Here is an 18,275-nt window from a genome sequence, read left to right as displayed (position 1 = left end):
AACTTTATTTTTTTGGGCTCCAAAATCACTGCAGATGGTGACTGTTGCCGTGAAATTAAAAGACGCTTACTCCTTGGAAGGAAAGTTATGACCAACCTAGATAGCATATTCAAAAGCAGAGATATTACTTTGCCAACAGAGGTCCATCTAGTCAAGGCTATGGTTGTTCCAGTCGTCATGTACGGATATGAGAGTTGGACTGTGAAGACAGCTGAGAGCCAAAGAATTGATGCTTTTGAACTGTGGTGTTGGAGAAGACTCTTGAGAGTCCCTTGGACTACAAGGAGATCCAACCAGTCCATCTTAAAGGCAATCGATCACTCTTGGGTGTTCATTGGAAGGACTGATGCTAAAGCTGAAACTCCAATACTCTGGCCACCTCATGCGAAGAGTTGACTCATTGGAAAAGACCCTGATGTTGGGAGGAATTGGGGCAGGAGAAGAAGGGGACAACAGAGGATGAGATGGCTGGATGGCAACATCACCGACTCGATGGACATGAGTTTGAGTGAATTCAGGAGTTGGTGATGGACAGGGAGGCCTGGCGTGCTGCGATTCATGGGGTTGCAAAGAGTTGGACACAACTGAGCGACTGAACTGAACTGAACTGAACTGAAAGCACTCAAACAAACATTTCTCCAAAGATGACATACAAATGACAAAAAACATACAAAAATATGCTTAACATCACTAATCATCAAAGAAATACAAATCAAAATCACTATGAGATAACATCTCACACCCATTAGGATGGATATCATTTAAAAAACACAAGATAACAAGTGTTGGTTGGTGGAGAAAATGGTGCACTGTTGTTGTAATTGTAAAATGACATACCACTATGAAAAAAAGTATGGTGATTCTTCAAGACTTAAAAAGAGAATTACCACATGATTCAACAATCCACTTCTGGGATTCAAAAGAACAGAAAGCTGGGTCTTAGAGAGATATCTACATATCCTTGTTCACAGCAGCACTATTCACAGTAACCAAGAGATGGGAGCAAACCAAATGTCTACTGATAGACGTGGTATATACATACAATGGAATATTATTCAGCCTTGAAAAGGAAGGAGATTCTGTCACATGCTACAGCATGGATGAAATCTGAAGATATTATGCTAAGTGAAATAAGTCAGTCACAAAAAGACTATACAATTCTTTTTATAAAAAGTATCTAGAGTAGTCAAATTTATAGAGACAGAAAGTAGAATGATGGCTGTCAGGTGGTTGTAAGGAGTTGGAGGGAGGAGCTGAAGAGCAGTTGATATTTTATAAATATAGTTTCAGTTTTGCAAGAGTAAAAAATGTTCTAGAGTTTTGTTGCACAACAATGTAAATGTACTTAACACAACTGAACTGTACACTTAAAAATGGTTAAGAAGATAAATGTTATGTTGCATATATTTTACCACAATTTAAAAAAATGGTTAAGGTGGTAAATTTTGTCATATGTATTTTAATAAAATTTAAAAGTTTTAAATTGCATTACATGATAAAAAAAAAGAAAATTAAGACCTTTACACAATCTTATCTAGAAAACAAAAGGGGAGGAAAAACTTACCAACTCATTTTATGAAGCCAGTGTTACTCTGATATGAAAAGCACATAAATACAGCTTTTTGAAAAAGAATGCTACATACTGATAAATCTCATGATCCCAAACACAAAAATCCTCAACAAAATATTATTAAACTAAATCCAACAATGTAGAGAAAGATATACATATACACTGTGACCAAGTGGAATTTATTCTAGGTATGCAAAACCTTCCAATCAGTCCTTCCAATGACTTCCAATGGAAGGACTGATATTGAAGCTGAAACTCCAATACTTTGGCCACCTGATGCAAGGAACTGACTCATTTGAAAAGACCCTGATGCTGGGAAAGATTGAGGGCAGGAGGAGAAGGGAATGACAGAGGATAAGATGGTTGGATGACATCACCGACACAATGGACATGAGTTTGAGTAAACTCTGGTAGTTGGTGATGGACAGGGAGGCCTGGCATGCTGCAGTCCATGGGGTCACAAAGAGTTGGACATGACTGAGAGACTGAACTGAACTGATGCAAAGCCTGGTTCAACACTTGAAAATCAATCAGTATAGCTCCCATATCAACTTGAGAAGGAAGAAAAATCATTTAACATTTACTGATACAGAAAAAGCATTTGAAAAAAATCTATTTCTGATAAAGACTCTCAGCTGTTAGAAACAGAGGGGAACTACCTGATACAGACTATTTACAAAAAGCCTATAGCTAACATTATACTTAGTGGTAAAAGACTGAATGATTTTCCTAAGATTGGGAGCAAAGCACTCTTATGCAACATAGGTACTAGATGCTATAGCCACTGCAATAAAGTAAGAAAAAGAAACAGTCTTGTACACTGGAAAGTCAGAAATAAAATTTTTCATATTTACAAATGACATGAAATACTTAATATAAATCTAACAAAAGATTGAAAAGGTATGTTAAAAATTATAAAATGTTTATGAAAGGAATCAAAGAATGTCTAAATAAATGGAGAGAAACACTGTGTTCATGCACTGGAAGATCCAGTATAGTAAATATGTGAAACTTCCCCACCTGATGTAAGTTTAATAAAATTTCTTTCAAAATCCAGAAAGACTATTTGTAAACAGAAACAAGTTTAGTCTAAGATTTATATATTAGAAAAGCAAAGGCCTGAGAATAGCTAAAATTATCTTGAACAAAGAGAAGAATCATTCTCTGTGATATTAAAACTTATTATATGGCTTTAGTACTTGGTATTGGTAGGACAATAAGACACATAGATCAGTGAAACAATTAGAAAACCCCAAAATATACTCAAACAAAAAGTTACAAAAGCAATGCAATAAAGAAAGATAATCTTCTCAACAAATGGTACTAGAGCAATTAGACAACTATAGGCCAAAAAAAAAAGGGGGGGGGGTGGAGAACCTCAACCTAAACCTCTCACATTGTACCAAAATTAACCCAAAATAGATTATGGATTTAAATGTACAATTTAAAACTATAAAACCTTTGGGGAAAAAAGAAAACATACCAAAACACTTCATACTGAAACTTTGGAAGTACTCTCTTTAAAGTGAGGAACAAGATAAAGGAAAATGCTCTCTTTTATCAATCATTTAAAATATACTGGAGGAGGTCCTATCTAAGAAACAGAAAAAAGAGATAAAAATATTTGCAGATATGATTGCCTACCTAGAAATCCAAAAGAAAGCAAATATTAGCTATTCTCCACATTAGTAAACCTGATGGACACATGATCAACATATAAAATTAAATAGTATTCCTAAACACAAACTACAGATTAGAGAGCAGTGACAGAGAAAAAAATATTTCATTTTAGTAGCAAAAGAATGTATAAGATGTCCAGAAATAAAGTTAACAAAGCTGTGCAAGTACATTGTGAGAGAATTAGAAACATTGCTGAAGTACATAAAGAGTCTCTGAATTAAATGGAAAGACATATTATGTTCACAGATAAGATGTAACAGCATCAAGACGTCAATTCTCCCAAATTAGTCAATGAATTCAGTGTAACTGGAATCCAAATTATAGCAGGATTTATGTGAAACTTGATAAGCCAATCCTAAAATTATAGGGAAAAGGATCTAAAACATCTAATCTGAATTAGATTCAGTTAACCTGAATCTAGAAAAAGAACAATTAGGTGAGGAAACATATTCTTACTGGAAATTCAGACTTACTATAATTTAACAATGTAATAGAGCAATTTTGTAATGGTATAGGAATGGATGATACATCAATGGAATAGAACAGGACTCTGACAAAGAATCATGAATGTACATAAAAAACTAGGCATATAACTGAACTGGTATTACAGATCAATGGTGAATACCAATTATCATTGTGGAGGAAAAAAACAGTCTTAGAGTGCTATTAGAGACTAAACACAAAACTAGACTCCAGACAGATCAAAGCCATAAATGTGAAGCGCTTTTAGGAGAAGCCCACAAGATTATACTCAGTGATCTTTGGAAAGGCCATGATTTCCTGACCAAGATGGAGTAAGAATAAAGCACAGAGGGACTTCCCTAGCAGTCCACTGGTTTAAGACTCCATGCTTCCACTGCACGGGCTGTGGGTTTTCATCCCTGGTCGGGGAACTAAGATCCCACACACTGTACAGTGTGGCCAAAAATTAAAAAAAAAAATACACTGTAGAACAAAGGACTGATACACGTTATAGTAAATTTTTAAAACTTCTTTTCAACAAAATACAAAGTGAAAATATCAGATTGAAAAGCTACACAAGAAAAAACTGCAATGTATATTGACAAAGTATAAGAAGATCCTACTTTATACTTTAATAGATACATAAAATATAAGAAGTAGACATCAACTATATACAGGACTTCCCTGGTGGCTCAGATGGTAAAGCATCTGTCTACAACGCGGGAGACCTGGGTTCCATCCCTGGGTCGGGAAGATTCCCTGGAGAAGGAAATGGCAACCTACTCCAGTACTCATGCCTAGAAAATCGGGTTGGTTACTTTTTGGAGGAAGAAATAGGACTAAGAACAGAGACAAAAAGGTACTCCAGTTTTATCTGTAATATTATCTATTTCAGTGAAAAATTTAACAAGTAAAATACTAAAAATCATCAGTTCTGAACCATGTGAACATGAGTATTTATATATTATTCTCAGTATCTTATTTTAATTCTAAAAAAGCAAACAAAAACAATAAAAGATAAAACTGGCCCCATGCCCTGGCCAAAACAAAAAGTTTAGACAACAAAGAAAATTTCCCCCAAGACCATGATTTGGGAGGGCTGGTTCTCATTCTTTCTTTCCTTTGCAGCTATTTTCAAATTCTCATATATTAACTCCTATCAAGATTAGGAAGGCAGCCTATCTTCTGCTAGGCTGGGAAAGTGGAAAGAAGTCACAATCAAGTCCAAGGTAATTGGAATGACAAAAGCGGTAAGCAACAGGGAGAGCTAACATTTCAGAGGCTCTCCATGGTGCGCCAAGCAGAAAGCCCCTTTTGTTTCTCATCAGACTTGCAGCTGAATGTGAGGAGTGCTGTGTCACGGCCCTTGTCAGAGGATGATGGAGCCTGGCAGTATGGAGAAGCCCAGGAGACTGTCCAGCGGAGCAATGTTCCCTCACAACAGCAGGTCCTCTGTCTGGAAGGGATATGAGGGAACGACACAGCACACTAGGATTTCTCCAGCACCCAGGGCAAAATAAGCCTTCATTGAGGTGGGGTCCAAATACAGCCTGCTGCCCTGCTCTCACAGTAACATGAAGATACAATCAGCTCCATTTAGAAAAGCCATTAGTCTTAAGCAGGAAAAAACATGCTCTCTATATTTTAAAAAGCTGGTTACCACTAATGACAATCCAATAAACATTTGAGGAATGCCTACTACAATCCCTACATCATAAATAAGGATTTCCCAGGGCACAGTTTAGGGACTCCTTGGGACAAACATAAAGTGAGATACTAAAGGAGGATAAAAGCAAAAAGAAAAGCCTTCAAGAAAACTTTATTTCTCGCACTGCCACTCTGTCTCTGACAGCAGCATTTCTTCCCATCAAATAACTGCTCACTGGAGCTATGCCTCTCATAGTTCCCTTTTATGAAAAACAAAATTCTAAAGTCTAAAAAAAGACACCCCAAATCAATGCATTTACTTTCCCTGTCTTTAAAAATAAATAGAAACCATTGGACTTCCCTGAAAAGATACATGATATGTTGATTTCTAAAAGAAAAGTTACCGTGGTTTTTCTTTTCTGTTTCTCTTTAAAACTAAACACAGGGGAGCTGTGTATTAGTTAAATAGGAAATAAGTAACTCAAATTCAGTCTCTTGGGAAATTAAGAGATAAAGAAAACATAAAAAAAGGAAAAACTGATAAATACAGGCAATGTAGAAAGATGTCTGATAAATGGAAAGGCAAAAAATAATAAATAGGTACATTTTAACATGTGGCAGATTCATAAATGTGGAGTTTTTTCTCTCTAAATGGTACTTTTATACCCTGAGAGAAATCAAACCTATAAATACCAGAAAACACATAGAATTTCACAAGGTATTTTCTAAAAATGGCTTCAAATTCTACAGTGAAATTCAGTCCTAACGTGTACCTTTGTAAAGAGAAACAAAGGACCACTGATACACATATCCTCCTTTACTCAAGTCTCAGTTATCAACTAGGTCTCTGGGTCTCTCTCAGCTTCTCCTTCTAAACACAAACCTAAATCTGCCCACATAACTTTCCCACTTGAAGCCTTTCAATGATTTCCCATGGCCCACAAGAAAAAGTCCTAGTCTACTGGCATGGCTGAAGAATTGATGCTTTTGAACTGTGGTGCTGGAAGACTCTTGCAAGTCCCTTGGACTGCAAGGAGATCCAACCAGTCCATCCTAAGTGAGACCAGTCCTGGGTGTTCATTGGAAGGACTGATTCTGAGGTTGAAACTCCAATACTTTGCCACCTCGTGTGAAGAGTTGACTCATTGGAAAAGACTCTGATGCTGGGAGGGATTGGAGGCAGGAGGAGAAGGGGATGACAGAGGATGAGATGGCTGGATGGCGTCACCGACTCGATGCACATGAGTTTGGGTGAACTCTGGGAGTTGGTGATGGACAGGGAGGCCTGGCGTGCTGCGATTCATGGGGTCGCAAAGAGTCAGACACTACTGAGCGACTGAACTTAACTGAACTGAACTGGCATGGCACACCAAGGTCTTAAATGGCCTGCCCTGGTTTGTACCTTCCTCCCCAGTGTTATCTGCCACGACTTCCCATTTAATTGCTTATCATTAAGTCATACTGGAACTAAAGACTTATAACATACCTCTGTGCCTTAACTTCCCACAAACTCCTTTCTGTCTGTCATCCTCACCAGATTAACTCAGTCATGAGAAATGTAAGTTCGGTGTTGATAAATACAAACAATGGTAAGTTAAGAGAATGACAGGAGACAGAGGTGTGCTGTTTCAGCTAGCTTGGTCAGGAAGGGAGTCTCTGATGAGGTATCAGAGAGAGAGCCCAGCAACTGATGTGGCACATTCTGAACAGGGGAAACAATGCAAAGGCCTGAGGTGGAGTGTGCTTGGTATATTTGATGAATGGCAAGGATTTTTTTCCCCATGTATTTGAGTTCTTATAAACTGGCTGCCATGTGGAGAATTGGGCTTCCCTGGTGGCTCAGATGGTAAAGAATCTGCCTGCAATGCGGGAGACGTGGGTTCAAACCCTGAGCTGACAAGATCCCCTGGAGGAGAGCATGGCAACCCACTCCAGTATTCTTGCCTGGAGAATCCCCATGGACAAGGGAACCTGGCGGGCTACAGTTTATGGGGTCGCAAAGGGTTGGACATAAATCTCCAAGAATGCAGAGATGGAGAGACTAAGCACAGCATGTGGAGAATATGGGGCAAGGGTGGATATAGGGAGGCCAATTGTAATAGGAAAGAACAAATCTGACTCCATATTAGATCTGTTAATATTTTACTTAACCTCTGTCTTCTATTGCTTTGCTTCAAGTTAAGAATGTTGCCTATAGCCTGAAATATAATACAGGTTAGCCCATTTTCATGACTCTGACCTTTAAAAATGCAACACTTTTCACTGGATAAGATATGAGAAAAAAAAAAAAGCTGTAGGATAGAGAATAGCACTTTTCTCCTTGGAGGTTAACAGGAGTTAACATCAGTGACCCGACCTACTCAGACAGCAAGAAGGATTACCACAGCAAGAAGTTTGCAAAAACAAACCAAATTCCCTCCTCTTTTAATATAAAAGAAGCCTGAATTCTAACTCAAGTAAGATGATTCTTTGGGATGCTAATCCACCATCTTCTCAGTCTTCTGGCCTTCAAAATAAAGTCTCTCTTCCTTGTCCTAACAATTTGTCTCTTGATTTACTGGCCTGCTGTACAGTAAATAGTGCAAGCTTAGAGTTGGTAACACAATTGGAAGGCAACTATAATAATACAGGTAAGAGATGAGGAAGGCTTGAACTAAAACGATGCTAAGAAGTATTAAGATTCTATATATTTTTGAAAGCAGAATTGAAAAAAAACAAAATGGACTAGTTGTGGGGTATAGGAGAAAGAAACCAGGGATGATGCCCAACTCTTAATCTTGAGCAACTGGAAGAATGAAGAGATGGAGGAAAATGTGCATAGCAGCAGATAAAGCAGGGAAGGCGAGGGGCCAAAGAAAAGTAAAGAAGGGACCAAAAGTTAGATTTTGGACACATTAGGGTTAAACATCAGATAGAGATGTCAGGTAGATATCTGGAAATATTTTGGAATTTAGGGGCAGATAGATCAGAGCTGAATAAATTTGGCAATTATTTGAAACTAAAAGATATGGAAAGCCACAGGACTAGATAAAAGTACTTATGGGATGAGTACAGAAGAGAAGAGATGCAAAGATGAAATCCTGAGATAATTGGATTTTTAGAAGTTGGGAACATGAGGAGCCTCCAGCGGAGGAAATATATCTCTAGCTTAGTCCAGATGGCAACCTTCTTAAGAATAGATACTACTATTTTGTCTTATCTGCAGCTTCTGGCTCAATGCCTCTTAGTTCATAGTAGATATTCAGTAAATAAATTAAACTGCCCTTTGAAACCCATCTAGAATCTAGAGTTATTTCCTAGAAGGTCTCCTGGTAAAATATGAGAGTCCAACGACTGAAATATGACCCACCCAGTGAGGACATCTTTTCAGCCACTGGCAGCACCCACTGAATGGACTCTGGAATAGCGCACCACTGCCGTACAAGCCGTGAAGAGACCAGCAGAAATGAAGACTCTAAAGGGAAATCCAGTGACTGGAGGCGCAAACACTGCAATGCTTAAAGACCAGGAATCATGCGACAGAAATGCTTCACCTTCTATTGTTTTACAAACTAAATAAATACGGAACACATGGGCAACTCCTCTGCTTGGTGTGTGTGTCAGTCCATAATTACCATAAACAGACACAGTACAGAGGCTAAGCTTCCAGCTCCACCTACCAGTAGAAAGGGAGCACCTGTAAGGACTTATAACACTCTTAATAAGTATGTCTCCCTTCAGTCCTCTAAACATTTTATTCTGTTCATCATAAAAAACTGAAGTGGTACAGGTAACTGGAGCTTGTATTTTATTCTGAGATAGAAAAAAAGAATATGTAAATTTCTGGATCATCTTTAAAGTCTTCTGTTGCCAAAATGACTAATCATATAGAAACAGATGTGTATGAATAATCGAACTGACTCACAAAATAACTCTGCTACCATAAAGGACACTGAATGGATCATAATGGCCTTTTATTCAAGCTCTCAAAAGACATTTTGGCTAACTTTTCTTACTTATGTCTAAGTTGAGCAGAGGTATTTGGTGATTAATGACACAAGACAGGAAAATAAGAGGAGAAGACTGGGGAGCCTAAACCTGGGGAAGGATGCTGGGAAAGTCAGAATTTATAGGGAAATCAAGATTTTAAAAATCCACGGTCAAGTGAAAAGGAATGCTTTCTTCAAGATAAACAAATACCTCAATCCCACCAGGAAACTAAAGCTCAAATGTGATTCTGTATGAAATATTAAATTATCCAGGAAGTCAAATTTTTACCTTTTACTAACTATGAACTGTGCTATTCACTATTCAGTGGTGTTTTGGGGAAAAATTATGCATATAACTTGGAGGACAATTAAAGAGATAGTAAGTATAGTACTAAATGCCCTGTTTATACATCACTCTTAATTCATAATGAATGCATTTAATATAAATTCCTCTCTGTTATTCACCATTTCATCTTGCATCAGCATGGATGCTATTATATTATTTTAAAAATGGCTAACACAGCTCCTGGCATATTATAGTGGCTCAAAAATCAGTCCACCAGGAGACTTATAAGAAAACTACTAGGGAATGTGTACTACAGTGGATATATGTCAACTGTGGCATCAGAATGCCCTTCTGATTTGAGGGAAACTCAAGATAGATGAGAGGCAGAAACCATGTCCCACTACAGAAGCTAAAGAGTAGGTATTCTATTTTTTCCCTGGAAGCTAGAACCTGGGAAGGTGACATAAACCTGTCTAACTATAGCTGGAATTTTAAATCCTAAGATGTAATGAGGACTGACAGAGATTACTCACAACAGATAAGGAAGAGTCAAACATTCAAAAGCATGGCTGCAAAATGCCTGCAGTGAAGTCTAGCAACTTACTGATGACTGTCCAGTGACCAGTGAAAGAAGGATACTGTTTGTACAGTGAGATCTACAGAAATCTTGGCTGTGCCTGCCTTCCCCTCAACTCTGCCAAGCCTAATTCTCTAATCTTATCAATTCTGAGCCCTACATAGTATTCATTATTCTTTTACTAAATTCCTGTTCTACTTAAGTGGGCCAGAGTTGATTTCTGTTCTGTGCCCTATGGGCCTGCTACCAGGGAGTAGATTCCCAAGCAATAGTACCTCAGGTAATTAAAGGTGATTTGGGATTGGTTTCTGGCCCAGTAGGCCAGTGGATATCACAATATTTATGGGAGGGATTTTGCAAGTCCTTGCCATGGAGTGGTGAAATAACTAATTATCACTTGAGTTCACATGAAATGCTCTAGGAGACTGACAGAGTGCTGCCAAGAATAAAACACATGATGGGAATGAACAATTCAAGACTATGAGCACCTGCTATTCTAAGGGTACAAAATAGAGAATATTACATAAAGAGAATGTTAATGTCAAGTTCCTATAAAGGATCTTTGCTCTCTTACAACAGAGCTGAAGTAGCCATAAAAACAAATATACAAGATTTTATGCTCTAGGTTGCTGAATCATAGGTCATTTTGCATCCATATTGGAACTATCCTATGAAAGTTGAAGCACTAATGGGAGAGACACAGGGCATATATTGGAATGGAAGTATATATAAGGAAGGACTCTGAGGACTTGGAAATATCCTGAATCCCTAAATCCTCACTGGGTCCAATAAGACTGTTCCTCTGTGGCTTGAAAAGGCAGTAAAATCCCCTTGCCTGAGGGAATTACCTTGCAAGTGTAAGTGTACCTTGCCTCCTCCCTCCACATACATACTCTACTGCACCACCATCAGTCAAATCACAGCATTGTCTGTGGGATCAATTACAAAAACATCAAAACATTTACAAGTCTTTGGTCATTTATATGGACAAACATATGGGAAATGAATATAGGGAATATAAGAAATAAGTTGTGTTAACCAAGGGGAAAAAAGCAATTCTAGATCTGGCTGATTTTGTGTAGGTATATTACCAAAGGTTCTGAATTTTAAAAAAAAACCTAGTGGCTAGCTTCAATGGTTTAGAATCATTTAGAGTGGTTCTAAGCTGGCTGACTGGAAATTGGACTCAGTGGAGGTGTCTATGCTAAAACAAGTTGAAATGTCACAAATTCTTTGAGCTAACATGGAAGGAGGAATTCAGAAACTGCAAGACACAGGGATGAAGGAAATTACTGTCACCCTGCTATCACTTCACCCATTCTCCAGCCACGGACCCTACAAAGACCCAGAGATACTTCCTTCCCCAAGGCCTTGCAAAATACATTAATGAGCAGAGCACACACATCCTTGGAAAACATTTTATAGGCCAGGGATGCTGGTGGGAGACACTGAAATCTGGTTGCCCATTTCAATATTTCAATATCAGGAAGGAAGGAAGAGACCAGGCAGCAGCATCAAGCTACTACTTCTAACTGTAACTACTTATTACTAGTGAGTGAGAAAAGAGGCATAATTACAAAAAGAGGCATGAAGGCCAGAGTGGTAACTAAAATAGCTTGACTGCATAAATTTTTGGTAGTAGGTAATTAATTGATCACACTCTATGTAGGATTGGAATATGGTTATCTCATTACAAGGAGAAAGAAATGTGTTTTCATTTGTATAAGAAATTTATTAGTGTAGGTAAGAAATGTTTAATACATAACTTTGGAGAAAAGGTATATATCTAGATGTTAATCAAAGTAATCTCTGTGTCAGACTATAGTAAATGTTCTTTTTGCTGAATTGCTCCTACATGGGAAGAAGTCCCAAGATTAGGGGAAGCAAGATTATGACTTCTCACTGCAGAAGCCAAAAAGGAACAGATAAACCCGCTTCTTATCTCTGGGGAGACAGTGTGGGCACATGCCTTAAACCAGCCAATCAATCGGTCAGATGCATAGGTCTCAACTCAGGGAATGAAGCAAAGGTCAGTAACAAATTATTTTCAATGCTAACGGGGAAATCAAAAGTCCATGACACTGCTGCAAGTGTTCAGTGGTACAGTCCAGCGCATTGTGCCAACAGAAATCTATAAAGAAAACTGTAAGAGGAAAGCTTGGCTATCCTTGCTTTCCTTCCTGTCTAAACCGGGTTCTCTAGACCATCTAGCAATTCTTTTAGTTTCTCAATATCCTTCCAATAAAGTCCTCCCCTGGATAAAGATGATTTCTATGACATGCATTCAAGATAGTGATTACCACAGAGGCACAAAAGCACTTTAGGAAAATTACACCATCAGGGACAGAAACAATTTACTGCCATATATATACTACTTCCTGTAGCAGACTGGAAGTTAAGTAATCTGTCATGACAAACTTATGCTTAAAGCCAGAATATTTACTTCTTCTAAAACAACAGATTGAATCAAATGAAACTATAGATATCAGACTATAGTTTTCTGAACCTAAAAATTTTTTTTACATGGTTTAACTTAATATTTCTGGGTTGTGCTAAAGGCATAGCCGTATTTCTTCCTAACTAGCTGTTCTTAGCTAATTTTAAAACTTTACCTTCGAAATCCTTACTTAATTGTCTAACATTTTAAACATTTAAGCATTAAAATTCTACTGCTAATAGCACAACTCTCTTACACAGCCCTGGTTGAGCCTTACAGTACGGAAACTCTCTTAAAGTCTATAAATAACAGAGAACTCTGGGGAAAAAAATGTTCAGTAGGAATGAATTAGGACTTTCTTGTAGCTCAAATGGTAAAGAATCTGCCTGCAACGCAGGAGACCCGGGTTCGATCTCTGCATCAGGATGATTCTCTGGAGAAGGGAATGGCACCCTACTCCAGATTTCTTGCCTGGAGAATCCCACGGACAGAGAAGCCTGGCGGGCTACAGTCCAGGCGGTCGCAGAGAGTCGGACACGACTGAGTGTTATGTGCCAGATGCCAGGAATGAATTAGAATCACTGAAATTTGTAAACAGAATGTGGTTTGACTCACGTTCAATCTTAACTTGCATCTTGTTGTCTGAAACTCCTCCTGTTGAATGCTGTTCTTAAACTCTTTAAGAAAAGAATTACTTTTGGGGTAACTGATTCTAGTTTCCAATACCCATAAACCTGTTTAGGGAGTCTTTTTCCCTTTATGTTTACATATATAATATCTGCTACATTTTCTTTACATTTATAGAATATTAGTTTCTCACCGAACAATACGTATTAACCCTTCATATTCAGGCCTCAGCATTTCTCTTCTGACTCAACATCCTCATTTCTTTCATATTTCCTATTTAAGGAGTCTATTTTCTAGTCCCTTTCTCATAATCACTAAACCTCATGTACATTTGCCAAGCCTTCCAAACTGCAGAACATAATGGAGCTTAAAAGCAGACGCAATGTGAAAAAAAAAAGACCAGTTTTGGGGGTGGGTGAAAACGTGCTCCTGGAAGAAAGGAACAAAAAGGAATCTATGATATGGAAGACGGAGTGGGAACTACTGGAAGCAGTCAAATACTTACCCAAACATTCCTAATACAAGTGCAAGGCTAGAAGAAATACACTATGGAGAATAACATAAAACAGGTTTGCTTTTTGTGTTTCTTCCTTTGTTTTTAAAATCTATCACCAAAGTCTTCTAAGAGGGTCCAATAACAAGTTAGTAGATTTTGCTCTAAAGCAATAGTTCTTAAGTTGCCTTAATACTTGCTAAAGTGTTGCTAAGCTGATGAGAGGTTTTTACCTGAATGGCACTTCTTCCTGTGGGACATCCACATAGTAACGGATAAAAAATCTCTCGGAGTCTTCTCGCTCACCATCAGTAACAACACTGCCATTAAGTTTGGAGACCGATGGCAATCTATAAATAAAAAGCAAAAGATACAATACAATGATTGTCTTGAGGCCCAGTCTTATTCTCTTGAAAGGATGCATTTGATGCAGCTCTGCTTGTGTACAACCACTTACATGAACTAATGTGACAGAAAATATACAGACCAAAAATATCTCTAAACTTGCAGTTTTGGAAGTAATACTGACCTTTTATAACCATACCTCACCTTTCAAAATAAGATTCTATACAGTACTGTCCAAACTTAAATATGATGCAACCCACACATGTAATTTAAATTCTCTAGTATCCACATTTTAAAAAGTAAACAAACGAGATTAATTTTAATACTACATTATATTCAATCTAATATATCTAGGATATATTTCAACCTATAATCGACAATAAGTAACTAAGGTACTTCATGTTCTTTTTGTTCATATAAAGTGTTTGAAATCTAGTATGAGTTTTTTCATTTACAGTACATTCCAATTCAGACTAGCCATAACGTCAAGTGTTCCAAAGTCACACATGGCTTGATGGGGCCACACTGAACAGCACAGGCCTACAGAGCCGTCAGGACAATCTGGTCACATGGTTCAGGGATTCACTGATTATATTTACAACAGAATTGTGTAAAGAAAACAAAGCGCAAGGTATGCAAGACTTACTCTTCTTAGAAGAAAAATATGCTGAAATTTATTTCCTCAGTAGGATATTAACATGTACGTTAACAACTGGAAAGCAGTAAAGACCTGCTAGGTATTAGCTGGTCAGAAAGATCAAAGCAGTTTACAGAATCACTCTTCTTTAGGGAATCTTCAAGATTACTGTTCCCCTGTTAAACTACTATGTATATACACGAGAGAACAGAGCAAAGCTCCACGGCCCTTTACATCTTAGCCAAACCTTAATGCTGTTAAAGACACATACATACAAAAATAAACCCTCACGGGACATTTCAGTAGTCTGAGGGAGGCAGAGGCTGAGACATGAAAGGCAGGATAGCTGGAGGAAGAAGGTAACAAGGTGGCGGTCAAGTTTAGGTCAATCTAAATGGAAGAAAAAACCACAGATACTGCTCTCTTGAGTTTTACACTAATGAAACAGCCCAGTTTCCAGGGATTTACACTGTAAATGACTTCTATGTTAACAGAGAAAACAAGGAATTGATTCCCAATTATACTTACCTTTTCCTCATGACCCAAACAAGATTTCAAATACTGTAAATATCAAAAAGTATAAAAATGGAATAGACTTAGTGGTATTGGCAGATGAATTTTATTTCACATTTTTCATCTCATATTACATTTCTTTTCGTCTAGAATTTGGAGCTGCAAAAGCTCTAGGCACAGACTGTTCTAGAGATGGATGAACACACAGTGTACTTCCTCCCACTTTCCAATAGTGCATAAGCCCTTAATGAAGCAACAAAGCGCCGAGGAAAGAAAGCAGACTGATCAGGACAACAGACCTGGCTATGACCAACTTCCTTCGCTCCTCAGTGGTGTATGGCTGCAGAAGAGGGATTCCTAACAATCTCACTTCTTCAAGTTTAGGGAATGAGTTTAGTTTGTCAATGTCTTCCCAGGACTGCAAACCTAATTTGAGAAAGATATTGTTTAAGTAAATCCAGAAAAGCATACAAATGAGGAGATAAATGTCACTAAACAAATTATTTCCATTAGTAAGTTCTGAAATGCTAAAATGATCACAAAAGCTAGTTCTAGATCCTGAAATTTTCTTTATCCAAGGAAAGAGTGGAATAAAACACCATAAAACTTCCTGACTGCCGCTCCTTTCTCCATGACCCCAGTGTTCAAGGGATCCCATTTACTCTCCAACATTCACTTATCTACTGATCCTCTACCCAAAAGGCTGGTAAAGGGGACCACTGGTGGTTTAATAAGCAGGACGGATGCCATGATTACAAAATTTTAAAAGTGATGTGATCAACTCTTTCATCAAATACAGACTCAGAGAATCTAAGAGTGATACTGCTAGACTAAATTTTTACTTAACAAGTACTAAAATGGGTAGGGTCCACAGAACCAGAAACTAAACATTATCTTTCAACTATCTCCATCTTGGGGATAGGGAAAACACATTCAAAATTTAAAACAAACAAATTGAGACACACAAAACTTGAACCCCTTGGGCAGGAAAATAGGCAACAAATTAAGACTGGTCAGTCTTAAAAGGAAACTCTTCCTATGGCTGTGAACAAATGTAGCATCCAAGTCTGTACTTGGCACTAGCAGGAAAAATACTCCTGGTCAGTTTTACCACACATTAATTAAATCCATTGCAGAGAACAACGTAGTCCCTTTCTTCCCTTCCTATTTCTATCAGCCTTCAGCAAGGGTAAAGGCAGAGGAGCAATAAACTGGTGCATAACCAACCCAGGTCACTGCTGTCCTCTTCAGAACAGCATTCTATCTAGGAGGAAGAATGGAGTTAGCTCAAGTGGTGTCATTTGTGAAATACACAGTTTCCTTATGCAAATCACTTGTTTTTTAAAAAATTTTAATTGGAGGATAATTGCTTTATAATCACTTGTTTTTAAGACTTAATTCCCACCCTTAAAATCTCCATGGTGAAATAAACTGTGTGGTTTTTCAGTTACAGGTCAGAATTATTTTTCTTTATATAGTTGGTTTCTTAAAAAAAAAAAATAAAAAGGCAGAAAGACAATGCCAAGAGAATGAAAAGAAAATCCACAGACTAGGAGAATATATTTGCTAAAGGCACATAGATTGTTATGCAAAATATACAAAGAACTCCTAAAACTCAACAATAGGAAAAGTAATAATCTGAAACCTGAACAGACATCTCAGCAAAGAAATACAGACAGCAAGTAAGCATACGAGAAGATGTTCCACACCGTATGCCATCAGGAAAATGCAAATTAAAACAATGAGAGACCACTATACACCTGTTAGAATGGCCAGAAGCCAAAACACTCACAGAACCAAATGCTGACAAAGGATGTGGAGCAACAGGAACTCTCATTCATTATTGGTGCAATGCAAATGGTACAGCCACTTTAGAAGAGAGTTTCGTAACTTCTTACAAAACTACACATACTCTTACTATATGATCCAGCAACTGTGCTTTGTTATTCACCCAAATGAACTGAAAACATGTCTACACAAAAACCTACACATGGAGATTTGCAGCTTTATTAATTAAGCCAAAATGTGGAAGAAACCAAGATATTCTTCAGCTTGCGAGTAGATAAATAAACTGTGGTACATCCAGATAATGGAATATTATTTACCACTAAAAATGAAATGAGCTATCAAGTCATGAAAAGACATGAGGGAATTTAAACTAAGAGAAAGAAGTGAATTACTCAGTTAAAGAAGCCAATCTGAAAAGGCTACACACTGTATGATTCCAACTATGCGACATTCTGGAAGAGGCAAAACTATGCAGACAGCAAAAACATCAGTGGTTGCCAGGGCTTCGGGAGGCAGAAGGGATGAACAGGCAGAGAACAGAGGATAGTTAGGGCAGTAAACTAAGATGTACAATATGACAATGGCAGACGAGTGTCACTATACATTTGTCCAAACCCACACAATGAACAATACCAAGAGTGTAAACTCTGCACTTTGGATGATGTCAATGTAGGTAAACTGAATGTATCACTTTGGTGCTTGGATGTTGACAGAAGGGGAGGTTTTGCATGAGTAGGGGCAGGGAGTATATGGGAACTCTATGTACTCTCTGCTCAATTTTGCTGTGAATATTAAGACTTCAAATAATAAAGGTTACTCATTTTTAAAATTAGGCTAAAATATTCATTCCTGTTATATGCAGAATCAAATGGCAACAAACTGATAATCAATTATATGTAAATACTAGAAAAGATAAGTGAAAATTTGAAAGGACTGGGATTCCTTAACCTAAATCCAGACAAAACCATCTTGTTTGTAACTTTTTGTACTCTTTTACTCTTCCTTTTACTACCCAATTCATCAATTTCACTTCTTTCATAGCATGGCCCCTTTAATATATAAAATATTAATAACTAACATAACACTATGCCAAGTGAATATTTGATAAATATTGATATTTACCAGAGCATTTATGAAAATGAATGCCTTAAATTTAGCTAATCAGTAGGCATCTACATGTCACTCTGTAAAATCATCCTGTAAGAAGGCAGAGCTATGATGGAAAGAAATACACTTTCACTGTAT

General features: G+C 37.6%; 1 protein-coding gene across 3 annotated transcripts in view; it reads right to left on the bottom strand.

Annotated features, from left to right (window-relative positions):
• LOC120876377 (tubulin-specific chaperone cofactor E-like protein) overlaps positions 1-18,275 on the bottom strand; it is a 170,367-nt gene that overhangs the window by 120,148 nt on the left and 31,944 nt on the right. For all 3 annotated transcript variants that reach the window (XM_040258228.1, XM_040258227.1, XM_040258226.1), the window contains exons 6-7: positions 15,542-15,668; positions 13,981-14,097 (exon numbers count right to left, since the gene is read on the bottom strand). In XM_040258228.1, the coding sequence (XP_040114162.1) occupies positions 13,981-14,097; positions 15,542-15,668 (244 nt within the window). The remainder of the gene's footprint in view (positions 1-13,980; positions 14,098-15,541; positions 15,669-18,275) is intronic.

Source organism: Oryx dammah, unplaced genomic scaffold, assembly GCF_014754425.2.
Source record: "Oryx dammah isolate SB20612 unplaced genomic scaffold, SCBI_Odam_1.1 HiC_scaffold_17, whole genome shotgun sequence".
NCBI classification, from domain to species: Eukaryota; Metazoa; Chordata; class Mammalia; order Artiodactyla; family Bovidae; genus Oryx; species Oryx dammah.
Note: the sequence above shows the minus strand (reverse complement) of the source record. Positions and strands in the feature narration are given on the sequence as shown.